The following is a 14,606-nucleotide window of genomic DNA, read 5'->3' on the forward strand; positions in this document are numbered from 1 at the left end:
AAAAAATAGATCCACAAGTAATGGCATTATCTTCGAGAAAATATATTACATGTGTTATATTCGAGTCTGCTTCAATCACTAACAGACCATTTTTTTTTACTCATTTACTGAAGTATTTTGTTATTGTTATTTTAAGGAACTATTAATATAAAATTAAAAATTTAAAAAAACCCCCAATTTAACAAATGTTTTGATTATGATTTTCTATCCAGTCGAGAAAGAAACAGGCTGGCGGGAAACTGTACCACCATTTGATTATAACTGGGGAATTGTTTGTTTGTTTTTTTTTTTTTTTAATTTTCCCACAAGAAGGCAGTCTTTTCTTAAGTATCACTTTTCGATAAAGTAAGTTTGTCTATGTGCCAAATTTTTATCAGATTACAGGGTGCCACAGAAAAATGATTTATAAATTCTCTGATAATTACAAGTGCCTGCGCAAAATCAACGCCTATTAAAAAAACTTACTGTGGTAGGTTTAGTTGGTCTAGGTCGAGTTAAAACGGATTGGGGGGGGGGTTTTTGACCATTTCCAGGTTGCAATAAATTCCCTGAAAATTCCAGATTTTCTAGGTCTATGACACTCTGTACCAAAGTGTCTAGTAACTAACAAAAAAAAAAAAAGAAAATCATCAGAAAAATTGTTACCTATCTAACAATTTCTGTATAAACGTCACCGCATACAAATCGTCGATTACACCTACAGGGTGTTCGGAAACGAATCGATTTAAAAAACTTAAAATTGTAAATGTTACCGTAAAATTGTGTACAAGCTACCAAAAACCAATCTAACCTGCGCTAAATCAACAATTAATAAAAAAAAAACTCTTTGCGGTAGTTTTAGTTGGTCTAGATCGAATTGGCAAGAATTGGAAGTGATTTTTGACCTTTTTTTGGAAGATAAATTTACAATTTACTAGTTTATTTTTCAAATACAACTTTTCAATTTTAAGTTTGTTCTAAAAACCGATATGCGTAACAATTAATGAAAAAAAAATTTGGATTTGAAAATTATTTAGAAATTTTTAGACGGATTTATGTTCTTTAAAATTTTTTTATAAAATCATAAATATTGGTGTCTTACTTCTTTCTTGGAGAAACAATTATAATAATATTTATTTGTAGTAATTTTCTGATCCTTGTAGTATAGTCACCAAAATCTTACCGTGTGAAAATATTACCAACCTTACTTTCTCGATAATCAGGTAGAATTTCATTAAGAATAACTGTATTCTAAAATTTTGAAAAATTTATTATAAAAATATTCAAGCCCTTGTTACACACTGTATAATTCGAAAACATTCAAAAAAATTTTTGTTTATCAAAAAAAAGTAAGTATTCTACAATTTGATATTTCAGTTGTAAATATTTCTTCCTAAATATTTAGCCGTATAACTACCCTCATAACCTCCCCCCTTGATTATTTAGACATGTACCCCCTGCTCCATTCAAAAAGATATTTTGAAATTGTTTAAAAACATTTGTTTCAACAAATATTGTTTTGAAAGTTGAAGGAATAGTGTATGGTGATTACTCACCTAAGAGGCTGTGATCCATTACGGCGGGAGGCTCGTCTGCCTCCACACCGCTTGGCGTTTTCAGCCACATCTTTTTGAGTTTCATCGCCACTGGCGACTCATCACTATTGGCCACTGAAAATGGGATTAGACTTGTGTTACATTATTTTCACATGTAGAGAAATACAAAAAAAAAAATCAAATTTAACAACGAACACAGAAATTCTAAAAATATATTCAATAGCATTCAGTGGGGTGCAAAATTACAATAAACGAAAAAAATAAAAATAAACAGATCATTCCAAAACTAGAAAAATTTCGACACAAAAAACTACAACATTAATGCGACATATCCAAACAAATTATTTGTACCTACTATTATTTTATGGAATCTTAAACATTTAACATCTCTCGCTCAATGCATTTTTATAACGATGTATAGTGGATTGAGTCTTTTGACGTATTCCTAACAGTAAAAAGGAAAACTATACCGATTTAGAAATTTTTTTTAAGAGAATCGATAATCTCTAAAATATATTAATATACACTAAAAAGTAAAAAAATAACGATCATCTAATGTAGTTAAAATTTTTGTTATTTTTGTAGTCGGTGTCAGCCAAGGAAACAACTCTGACAGAACAGTTTGCTATATTAGCTTAGCTGACACCGACTCCAAAAATAACAATAATTTTAACTACATTAGATTATCGTTATTTTTTTACTTTTTAGTGCCTATTAATTGTTTTAGAAAAGTTTTACTTTTGAAGTCGGTTTTATTTTTGTTAAGTTTTTTTTATTTTGTGATTTTTAGTGAATCTGAAGTACACTGACTAATTTGTCACTAAAAAAAAAAATCATCGAAATCGGTTGGCGTGATATTGAAATATTCGTCTTCTTGTCGTGCATACTTAATGCAAATTTAAATCTTTTATGGTTTGTCATGGATGCCGGGTTGGTCAGAACTGGACCAAAATGAAATGGGACCACACGGGAGGCAACAGGTTTCAAATAGATAAAGAATCATCAAAATCGGTTCACCCAGTTGAAAGTTCTGAGTTAACACATATAAAAAAATACAGTCGAATTGATAACCTCCTCCTTTTTTGTTTGAAGTCGATTAAAAATCTTTACAAATTCAAGCTCTATCCAAATATCGATGCCTCACTCAAATTTTTATACTCTGTATATATGAAATATATCAAGGTATATTCAGTTTAGTCCCAAGTTCGTAACGCGAAATATTAATGTAACAAACAAAATTTTGGTATAGGTGATCATAAAATCACCTAATTAATTAATTTTTTGAATTTTCTAAAGGAATTGGGACCCAAAAGTCGTAAAAATCTACTTTCTTTTTGAATTAGAAAAATATTTTGAATAAAAATGTCTGAAATCTATTCGAGAAATCCCTCTTCATATGGGATTTTGGATGACATCTCAGAAACTACGCATCCAATTGTCAAATGAAAATTTTTGTATTTTTGGGTCAAAATATCTCATACCTACTCATTATACCATGTATATATGAAATATATCAGGGTATAATAAATTTAATTCCAAGTTCGTAACACTTAAAAATATTGATGCTGCGAACAAAATTTTGGTATAGGTGTTCATAAAATCACCTAGAGTCCACTTGCTGTTGTCAGTCTGTAAACACGATAACTCAATTACGAAAAGAGATATCAAGCTTAAATTTTTATAGCGTGCTTAGGACTTAAAAAGATAGGTCGAGTTCGTAAATGAGCTTAATAAGTCAATTGGGTCTTGGGTCCTTAGGAACCATATTGTGAACCGTTAGAGATAGAACAAAAGTTTAAATGTAAAAAATGTTCCTTATAAAAAAATAAACAACTTCTGTTTGAAATATTTATTATGTATGGGTTTGTTTGTTTGTTATAGCATATACATACTATTTATTTACTGAGCAAAGATACTATTATTACTTAGTGTGTAAGAGTGGATTCCTTTCTTTACTTTACTTACATGTTAAAAGCAAAGGATTGTGTAATCAACACTGTCTATATATGGTTTCATTTAAATTGAAAACAAAAAATTTTTCTCGATTGTTCGCATAATCGTAAAGGGGCTTTGAAAAATTTTTTTTGTTTCGAAACTTAATAAAACTCTGTGGATAGAGTAATTTTGAACCAAAACATAAAAAAATTGCATTCAATTGTTGATTTTTCAAGTATTTCTATCGTATCGATAAAAATTCCATATGAAATCCTATAATTGTGAGATATTTTCGACGGTAATTTTACTAAGCGTACCATAGATAACCAGATCCTAAAGTTTATTTATAAATAATTTGGATAAAAATCACTGTCTACAATTAGTAGAAAAGTCTGTAATTTCAATATTTTTTTTTAGATACTCCTGTATCAAACAATTTGGCCTAAGAGGGGAAATCAGAAATTTTTTATTGAGCCAACTAAATGATAGGTTCAGGTTCAGGCAGGTTGCAAATAAGCTTGTTGTGGTAGCGATATTTCTAATTTCAATAATATCACTTTTATATTGCTACGAGTATACAATATTAATTATATTTATTGTGTATCTGTGTGTCTGGCTATGGTATCGTACCTCCAAAACGGATGAAAATGAAAAGTTTTATTTGTTTTTTTCAAAGGTAATTTGATCAAGAGTATTCTTAGCTATGTTTCAAATGCGAGTTTAAAACTAATAAACGGATTGTCATCTTCAAACGACTAAGCAGATTTTCTTGAAACGTAACTAAGAATACTCCCGATCAAAATAGATTTTAAACAAACAAAAATCAAAATTGATTCATTCGTTTAGAAGGTACAGACCTGATTTTGTGTCGGGAGATTCTTTAAATTTTAAATTTATATTTATATAAAAATCCACCGAAATTATTGTGTTTGCGTTAGATTTGTCTCCTAACATCAAGTGATATAAAGTGACTTCCGTATGACCAAAATATGATTGAAATAAACGATTTTACACTTTGATGATTAAAAAGGGCGACAACCTTTCATCAACAATAATTCATATTTCATACATACTCGTATACTTTCATTTTAAGTATGTTTTATTTATAATATACTGCATACTGCATAGTACACAATTGAATAACGCGTAAAACAATACTAAATTACACATGTTATTTTTAATAATAATTGAAGTGTGCTTGCCTTCATAATATCACATGCATCATATAAATATTATTTCAGTCAAAAAGGTAAAATTTCGAAACTAGTGAAATTAACAAAATTTAAAAACCCCCGACAAATGCGATTTATTCCTTCTAAATCGATTTTTGGAAACTTAGCTATAAAATGTTCTCAATCAAGGCGGTTCGACCGTTAAGGGGCTACGATGCCACTGAGAAACACACAGACGCACAGATAAACACTTTAAACTTATAACACTCCTTAAATCATTATCAAAGTGATGGTCAAGGACATCAGATAAGATGAAAAGGATACTTAGAGAGCTATCAGTTTTTGGAACAAATTTTTGTAAATATTTTAATTGAAATTGAAATATTTGAGTTGACTCTGTTCTTTTGAATTATTGTTTTAAATTACTTAATTATTTTACCATTTCACTTTTCAAAATGAATTGAGCCAGGTTTTTATTTGACCATTTATTTCCATAGTAATTATTTATATATTAAAATTATTATTCAATTTTCCAAACTGAATCGATTTTGAAGATCATCGCCAATTTTTTATTTTTTTTCGATAATGGAACTCTAATTTCGCACACATTTTAACATACCTAAAAACACTCTCCGTTAAATTACCTTTCAAATGAAACCAAAAAAATTAAAATCGATTCACAGACAAACATACAGACACACACACACAGCGGTCAACCTTATAACACCCTATTTTTTAATTCGCGAGGTTAAAAATGGTATTGGGGTATGTCGAGCATTTGTCGACTGGTTTGGCATATTTCACAAACTCAGAATAATGTTAGCTGTGAGATCTCGAAATTGCATAATTTTAGGTAGTTTAGATCGCGAAATAATCAGCTGCAAAGTTCACGATTTCGAGGGTCAAAGCATGACGAAACAAAAAAAAGGGTTGTTATAAGTTGGATCGCTATGTGTGTGTGTGTGTGTGTGTATACCTGTGGCATCGTAGCGCCTCAGCGAACGACCGTATTTTGATTTTTTTTGTTTCGTTTGAAAGGTAATTTAATGGAGAGTGTTCTTAGCTATATTTCAAGTGCGAGTTTAGGAGTCCTTATCCGAAACAAAAAAAATAGGTATTAATCTTCAAAATCGATTTAGTTTGGAGATAGCTTTAAGGAAAAAGTAATTTAAATGAAAAGTGTTTTTAGATATATTTCAAACGCGAGTTTAGGGTTCCGAGCCCGTAAAATTTTGTCAGCTCCACGTCGTTTTGTTTTCGAGATATAAATTTTGACGTAAATTGTCAAAATTAGGCTTAAATTTTCTCGTGTTTTAAACGGTCAAAACTTCTGAAACTTTATTTTTTAATTAATAAATCCTATCGAAAAATTGTATTTTACCATAGTTTTAGCATAAGAACTGCAAATACCATACTGGAAATACCTTAAAGGGTCGTTTATACATCTTCTTGAATTTTTATATTATTTAAGGTGCTAAGAATACATTCAAAAAATTATAAAGCAAAATTCGTATCATTTTTTAAGTTGAAATAGCCAATTTTGCGCTTGTTATTTTACGCGCGTAATAACAAATTCTAAAAATCTAAAAGCTAAAAAACAGCAACTTGCGGAACTGGAAGTTTATGAGGAATTACTTGGCTTTTTATATATGATCCAGGAACCGCTGACTAATGTTAAGTAAATAAATTGAGTGTTAAACATAAAAAACAAGTGAAAACAGAATTGACTGATTTAACTGTTGAAATACCATGTATATGTTTGTTTTTTTTTACGTCATTTAAGTACAGAAAGATAGCCACATATACATACATGTCACACACACACATAGATGATATTCCCATATAATACATACTATTAACGGTTTATATTACTTAGCTCCTCTTTTTACGTACTGAGCACGGTATAAAAAAATTTAGCTTGATATCTCTTTTCGTTTTTCAGTCATCGTGTTCAAACGGACAACTTGGGACAAAGTTAGTATACTTTGATATATTTCATATATACATAGTAAAAAAACTTTTTACGCATTTTACTCGAAATGTGTGTGCAACTTGTTAAAAATAGCTAAAACCAATCTCCAAATGTCCAAAATCTGTCAAAAAATTAAAAAAAATTTGTATTGACATTTTTAAATGAATTTTTGACAAAAAAAAAAACTTTTTTTTTGTTGTTTTAAAAAAAAAAGACGATTTTGCAAAACAAGTTCAATTTTTGTTTCTTTTAATTATGACCAATTTTGACATTTAAGGACTAGAAGGCATGGCGTAAAAAACAAGAATTACGTAATCAACACTTTCTATACATGGTATTTCAACAATTGACTCAGTTATTTGTTTGTTTTCACTTGTTTTTATATAAAAATAGCCAAGGGATTAATGTGAGTAGTATCCAGATCAAAGTTTCAACCCATTTTTCGTACTAGAGAGTTGATATGTATTCATATCAGAAATATGAAATCAGATGAAAATTTTACCAGATTTATTTCCAAAGTCAAGTGTTATAATAAAATTTGATTTTAGCCTCAATTTCCTATATCAATTTTATAAATACGTATTTCGATAACCAATCTTTATATAATACAAAAATTGGGGCAAAAATCGAAATTTATTACGAAATAGCCTAGAGATCTCATTTACTATCTTTGATAATATTTACAATAAGTCTCTAGTCATATCGAAAAGTTTAGTACAAAGGAAAATGAAAACGACTCCTCGAAACGTGATAGCGAAAACAAAAACATAAATATCAAATTTAATAAAATTTTGTAAGTAACTAGATGGGCCACTATTATCTCGGAGCTATAAATAAAGCACTCTCAAGCACAGTAAATGATATTGGAGTGTTTCTAGCTCCAAATATTTACTCCATATATTGTATCAGATTATTTGAAAAGATAGGAAATTTGAATGCGACACACAAAGATGTGTTTTCATTGAATGAATGGGTGGTAAAAGCTTTGAAGGTGATAATAAAACAGGATGGGATATTATGTTGGCGAGAAAGGGGTGGTGGTTCATGGGGAATGCTGGTTTTGGATGGTGGTACTGATGGTGATGTGCGCTGTTTAGGTTCGTTTGTATGGGTGAAATAGTATATATACAATGTGTTACAAGAATGGTGGGCAAAATACTTTATTATTATTATTGATTTATTTTTACTTTTAGCTAACAAAAGAATCGACTAAGTGCGAGTTCAGCTTACGAATCCAGGGTTCCGCACCATTACACAATATATTTTTGTTATGTATTAACCAAATTTGTAACAAGCATCGATAGCGCAGTTGGTTAGGCTGCAGACTTTGGACACTAAAATCAATACCTAGTAATTCATATGTCGCTGGTTCAAATCTGACTTGAAGAAATGTAGTTTATATTTTAAATAAACCTACTAGCAGGTATAAAACTTTCTTTTACCTGCTCGTAACAATCACATCAGTATTTTCTTATAATATTTTAAGTGGTAGAACCAATCAAAAACAGATTTTTTAAAACTAGGTTTCATTTCAAAACAACAATATTTGAAATTTGTTCGACAGTATATTTTACTTTCATACAAACAACTCATGCGCTTGTGTCAACTTCACCCCTCAAGCCCGTACGTAGTTGTTTCACATTCGTGGCACCATTCGCCATATATGATCTCGTGGTGAGGTTCAGACAACCTCATATCGGTTGGTATAAATAATTTTTTTCAAGCAAGTAATGACTGGTCGAAATTTAAAAAAATTGAAAAGAACAAAAGTTGCGACTCTTTTCATTTTTTATTGTTGTTTTTTTTCTTCGAAAATTTGACTTTAATATGCTATAAAAAAACAAAATTTCGGCCAGTCAATACTTGAAGAAACTGAAGATGAACAAAATAAGATCAACTATAACAAAATCGATAAACTTGACAACCAGTTATCAGGGCAAGAATTTCGAAATAGTTAAAGCTGAGAAAAACGCATTTTAATAAATATAAAAGAAATTAAAATTTTCTGACATTATGCCTATAGCGAGGCAACAATCTTAAATGTGTATGGTAGAGCAGAGTATGTTTTAAAAGAAAAAGAAAAATTAATCTTTTTAATCTTTCTTCAGTGCCTCTTCACCAGATATAAACTCTTAAAGTTTGTTTTCCTTGACTCAGCTAAGACGTATTCAAATCAATTTCTTTGAAAAGATATATATAGAGCTACTATTTCGATTTTCTTTATTATCTTTGAGCATCTTTTGTGGAAAATTAGAGAAATAGGGTAGGGATAGTTGGTTAACTTCACGACATATTCACTTAGAAGCAAAAGTGTTATTTTTTAGTTATTTCTTTTTAAGAAATCATCTTTTAGTTTCATAAATATACAAAGTTTTCCCTACATTTTTCTTTAGATTCTATGACGTTACTTAAAAAAAAAAAAAACAAAAAAAAACTTTTAAATTGAATAATTTTGATGAAAATAGTCAGATCGAGTTTCCTTTTTGCCAATTTGCGCATAAAATTGAAATCGTCCTGCTTTCCTAATGTGTTTATTAATATATTGTTTTTTTGTTTGTTAAATAAATTTTGAATTATCTAAATACGCTACAGAACCCTAAGCAAAAATTAACTTTTGGAATACTGTGAGTACAATAGATATTCATGGCTCATCTTCCCTTATAACATCCTGTACATGTATATAGTTAGTATGGTAACGTACATGGATGGGGAGTGGGGGTTGGGTGATGGGATTGAAGGGAGTTGGTTGAATTCGCTCCACTGCTGCTGGAATATAGAATGAAATAACTTTTCCATGTTACTGGAGTAAATCTAAGCAAAAAAAGGCTGTTATATGGATTAAAAGTTCGAGCAACGAAACTTTGGGGTTTTTCTTTTCACATCAAAATAAGTATTTTTTGAAATTTTTTACTTTCCCGGAGTGGTGCAACATGTTTAAAAAACAAAATGGCGTCAAAAATGAAATTTTTTTCAGAAATTTTATCATTTTTATTTTATATTCGCAAAAGGAGGCATCGGTGCATATCCAAATTTGGTAGGTTTGTAGTCCATGTTAAGAACTACTCCTCATAATTTTTTGGTGGGGTTTCGTCCCTTCCCCTCCCAGTTATATATATATGTATACATACATATGGTAAAACAGTTCATTTGACTATAACTTGAAAAATATTCGATTGATTTTAATGAAACTAATATCAATAGTAGGTTTTATTACTTACAACTTTCGGTTAAAATTTTAGCAAAATCCGTTAAATAGTTCGGCCAAAATTTCCAATTTAGGAAATTGTTTAAAATGGCTGCCATTTTATGCCATTTTGTCCTACGAGGTTAAATTTTTTTTTAAATTGTAGCATTTTTTATTATCTTTCGATTTTATAATAAGTGGCTTACCCGTAAAATGACTCCTTGATCCATATTTTTGCGAAAAACGGAAAATTTGGCACTTTCTGGAAATAATTGTTTGGGGGGTGTATGGACTGGCTTTGGGGGGTGTTTTCTGCTTTGGCATGAGAAAACTATTTTTAAAAGAGGTCTATATGGTTTAAAGCAAAATTTTAAGTTTTAACCCCCGCGCTGTAAGGGGGAAGGGGTGTATGAAATAAATGTGTCTTAAAAGATTTTAAAAAGAGGTCAAAATAGTTTAAAATGCTAAAGTAATCCAAAATTTTAGATGCTTTTATTAATATAGCACTTTTTACAACATCCTCCCCTTACCCTCCCGCTTTCATATTTTTTGCAAATTCAAAATTTTTATGACGTATAAAGAGGTTTTTGGGGTCGCTGATCTCGAATTTTGCAATAGATTATTAAAAACAATTGTAATATTTTTAGGGGGTGTACTTATTTGGGCCAAAAGTTCGAGATCAGCGATCCCCAAAACCTCTTTATACGTCATAAAAATTTTGAATTTGCAAAAAATATGAAAGCGGGAGGGTAAGAGGAGGATGTTGTAAAAAGTGCTATATTAATAAAAGCATCTAAAATTTTGGGTTACTTTAGCATTTTAAACTATTTTGACCTCTTTTTAAAATCTTTTAAGACACATTTATTTCATACACCCCTTCCCCCTTACAGCGCGGGGGTTAAAACTTAAAATTTTGCTTTAAACCATATAGACCTCTTTTAAAAATAGTTTTCTCATGCCAAAGCAGAAAACACCCCCCAAAGCCAGTCCATACACCCCCCAAACAATTATTTCCAGAAAGTGCCAAATTTTCCGTTTTTCGCAAAAATATGGATCAAGGAGTCATTTTACGGGTAAGCCACTTATTATAAAATCGAAAGATAATAAAAAATGCTACAATTTAAAAAAAAATTTAACCTCGTAGGACAAAATGGCATAAAATGGCAGCCATTTTAAACAATTTCCTAAATTGGAAATTTTGGCCGAACTATTTAACGGATTTTGCTAAAATTTTAACCGAAAGTTGTAAGTAATAAAACCTACTATTGATATTAGTTTCATTAAAATCAATCGAATATTTTTCAAGTTATAGTCAAATGAACTGTTTTACCATATGTATGTATACATATATATATAACTGGGAGGGGAAGGGACGAAACCCCACCAAAAAATTATGAGGAGTAGTTCTTAACATGGACTACAAACCTACCAAATTTGGATATGCACCGATGCCTCCTTTTGCGAATATAAAATAAAAATGATAAAATTTCTGAAAAAAATTTCATTTTTGACGCCATTTTGTTTTTTAAACATGTTGCACCACTCCGGGAAAGTAAAAAATTTCAAAAAATACTTATTTTGATGTGAAAAGAAAAACCCCAAAGTTTCGTTGCTCGAACTTTTAATCCATACACAAGGCGTAATTTCACTCTACTATGTTGTATTTATTGTGTATGAGTAGTAGGCATGCATGTGGTGTGAGTGTATTATAGGGTGTCATTTCTAAATGAGTCTTGTTCGCGTTGGGGTTGAAGAGCGATCAATATGCCACCAAAGACTCTGCTGTGACCATCTCAGGGACCACTGTTGTTTTGTTGTGATCTATACACCGACAAAAGAATATAAATTGGCTGACACCAACACCATGTGTGTCCAATTGTAATTGTTTAAATTATAAACAAAATTTTAGTTTTACAATTTTTTATGGCAGTTTCGATGAATATTCTTTTGTTTATAAATTATTATAGAGTATATATTTATTTTACTCAATCACAGTTGTTAGAAAACATTCTGTTGTTATTGAATCGCAAACTCTTCAATTTCAGCTCAAAAATTGATAACCATTTTTTAGGGTTCCGTTGCCAATATCCTTAAAACTCATCTCTTATACACTCTTATGTAACGAATTTTCTTTGCTGATGAATTTTCATATATTATTAAACTGTCGTAATAAATTTTTATTTATTTTGACATATACTTTAATTTGGTACTTGAGAAAAGTTTTTTTAACTTATTATCCAAAACGAACCCCCAAAACTATAAGACGTCCGTGAATCGATCAATTAGCTCTACTAAATTTCTACTTTATTTTCATAAAGTAATTCAGAGATAATAGACTTTAAACTCATAAAAAAATAAAAAAATTTTATTTAAAACATTTTTTCGAAAAAATGTTAGCTTTTGGAAGAAATGCGACTTAAAAATATGTCTTTATTGCATTTAATCGAAAGAAAACACATCGTCTGTGTCCATGACTTTGACCTACAATTAGCCATAAATTTGAAGCGTATTTTCCGCGAACCAAAAAAGCGATGTTATTAGTTTAACCGCAATGTGTGTTTGTCTGTGGCATCGTACCGCCTAAACGGATAAATCTATTTTGATTTTTATTGTTTGATTTGCAAGGTAATTTAATGAAGAGTGTTATCAGCTATGTTTTAAGTGTGAGTTTAGGGTTCTATACTTGGAAAAAGTAAAAAATAGGCGATGATACTTAACATCGGTTCAATGCTCTAAGGAACAAGTGAAATTTACAAAATTTTAAAAACGCCCGACAAATGCGATTTACTTTTTGTAACTTTAGCTATAAAATGTTCTCAATTAATTCGGTTCGACCGTGTAAGGTTTAGGATGTCACTGAGAAACACACGGACGCATTATAGATAAACACTTTAAAACTTATAACACTCCTTCTTTAATCAATATCAAAGTGATCATCAAGGACATCAGGTGAGACGAAAAGGATACTTAGAGAGCTATCATTTTTTGGGACAAACTTTTGGAAATATTTTTATTGAAATTAAAATATTTGAGTTGACTTCATTCTCTTGAATTATTGTTTTGAATTACCTATAATTATTTTACCATTTCACTTTTCGAAATGAATTGAGCCAGGTTTATTTGACCATTCATTTCCATAGTAATTATATGTTAAAATTATATGTTATGCCTTTTCCAAACTGAATCGATTTTGAAGATCATAGCTAAGAACTTAGAAATTAAAATCGGTTAATCCGTTTAGGCGCTACGATGCCACAGACAGACCAACACACATAATGGTCAAACTTATAACATCTCTTGTTTTAGTCCGGGAGTTAAAAAGGTAATTTAATGGAAAGTGTTCTTAGATATGTTTCAAGTAAGAGTTTAAGGATCCGTATTCGAAAAACTGGTCGGAAGTTTTTTTAAATTTCACTTATGTATAGCCAATCACATGCAAGATATTTAAATGATTATCTCAGTTAGTTTTATTTTTACTTGCTTTACATATAGTTTTAAGTTTACAATATAAACTAACATGATAATTGTAACCAATGACATCTATAAAACAAATTTGGAAGGGTATTTGATTATAAATACTAAAATCAATATAATTACCTTTATCGATTTAATTTCAAAATTGATAAAAATTTATATTTATCAATTAATTGTGTAGGTGTAGTATGATTATTTTTATGCCTCACAACCACGATAATGTATTACAATGCAGAAACACTTAAATTATCTAGAAATATGGAGAAATAAAAAAAATTCAACAAGCGCCATTTATATTTTCACAATCAGTGTTCCGTGAAAATTTATTAGGTATTATTAAGATTTGTTAGAAAAAAATAAGTTGTAGAGGATATGTACTTTGGAGCCAGATCAATAGTAATCAATAAATATTTCATTATAAATAGGTTGGTGTAAAATTTATTTCCTACAACTTTGCATATGACAAATATTCCCATTTTACTTATTGGGTTCCTAAGATACCAAGGCAATTTCAGATTTAGGGTTGAAATTATTTGTACCTTATTTTCAATTTTGATGATGAATTTTGTTATAACTTCATGAATGTAGACGAAAAATAAATTAAAATTTTTCGATATCCGGCTTGGTTTTCGAAATATTGAAAGCTAAATAATTAAACAAAATTTTCAATTTTCGGTATTTTAAAAATTATTTCAGATATCGAAAAATTGTATTCCTACTTTTCGTCTTATATTGTCAAATATTAACATAATTTACCATCAAAATTGACGATATATAAATTTTTTAATTTGTATCTCCACTACCGTGATCATACATCCTTAATTAGCCAGGCACAACGAGTTTTTTTGGTTTCAATAATTTATTATGGTTTTAACTTTAATTGGAATAGTTTTTTTTTTTTTTAATTTCCACCGACTAGTTTTGGAGAAATCGATGAAAACATATCATCCATCTACCGTTTTCCCATAAGACCAATGTTAAATATGCCTACTTTTGAAGTCATTTATTTATTTAAATAATCGGACAATCCTCCCTAAAAAAAAGCCCTTTTCAGAATTAATTTAGACTTAGCCCAACTTTATATTTTAAAAAATCAGCTTTTTATTTAAAATTGCCTTAATGCTGGTACATCTTTTAGTTAAGATCTCAACGCTTTTATGGCAAAAAATTAATATTGCTACTCGAGTATCTCTTGTTCTTGTTTAAATTATATCGTTCTGAAAATGTTCTCCTTGCCAAGAAAGTGAAAAGTGCCTGTTCATGCAAATATCAAAATTTTTCAATCGAAAATTGAAAGTTAGAATAGATTATAAGCTTTTCCTAAATGATTTTGC

General features: G+C 29.7%; 1 protein-coding gene across 3 annotated transcripts in view; it reads right to left on the bottom strand.

Annotated features, from left to right (window-relative positions):
* Positions 1–14,606, bottom strand: part of LOC123291959 (metastasis-associated protein MTA3) — a 38,904-nt gene that overhangs the window by 16,913 nt on the left and 7,385 nt on the right. For 2 of the 3 annotated variants that reach the window (XM_044872439.1, XM_044872438.1), the window contains exon 3: positions 1,536–1,649. In XM_044872439.1, coding sequence (XP_044728374.1) covers positions 1,536–1,649 — 114 coding nt within the window. Of the gene's footprint in view, positions 1–1,535; positions 1,650–4,484; positions 4,490–14,606 lie in introns of those variants that run through there. The other variant, XM_044872440.1, reaches the window with a different exon arrangement.

This window comes from Chrysoperla carnea, chromosome 2 (assembly GCF_905475395.1).
Source record: "Chrysoperla carnea chromosome 2, inChrCarn1.1, whole genome shotgun sequence".
NCBI classification, from domain to species: domain Eukaryota; kingdom Metazoa; phylum Arthropoda; class Insecta; order Neuroptera; family Chrysopidae; genus Chrysoperla; species Chrysoperla carnea.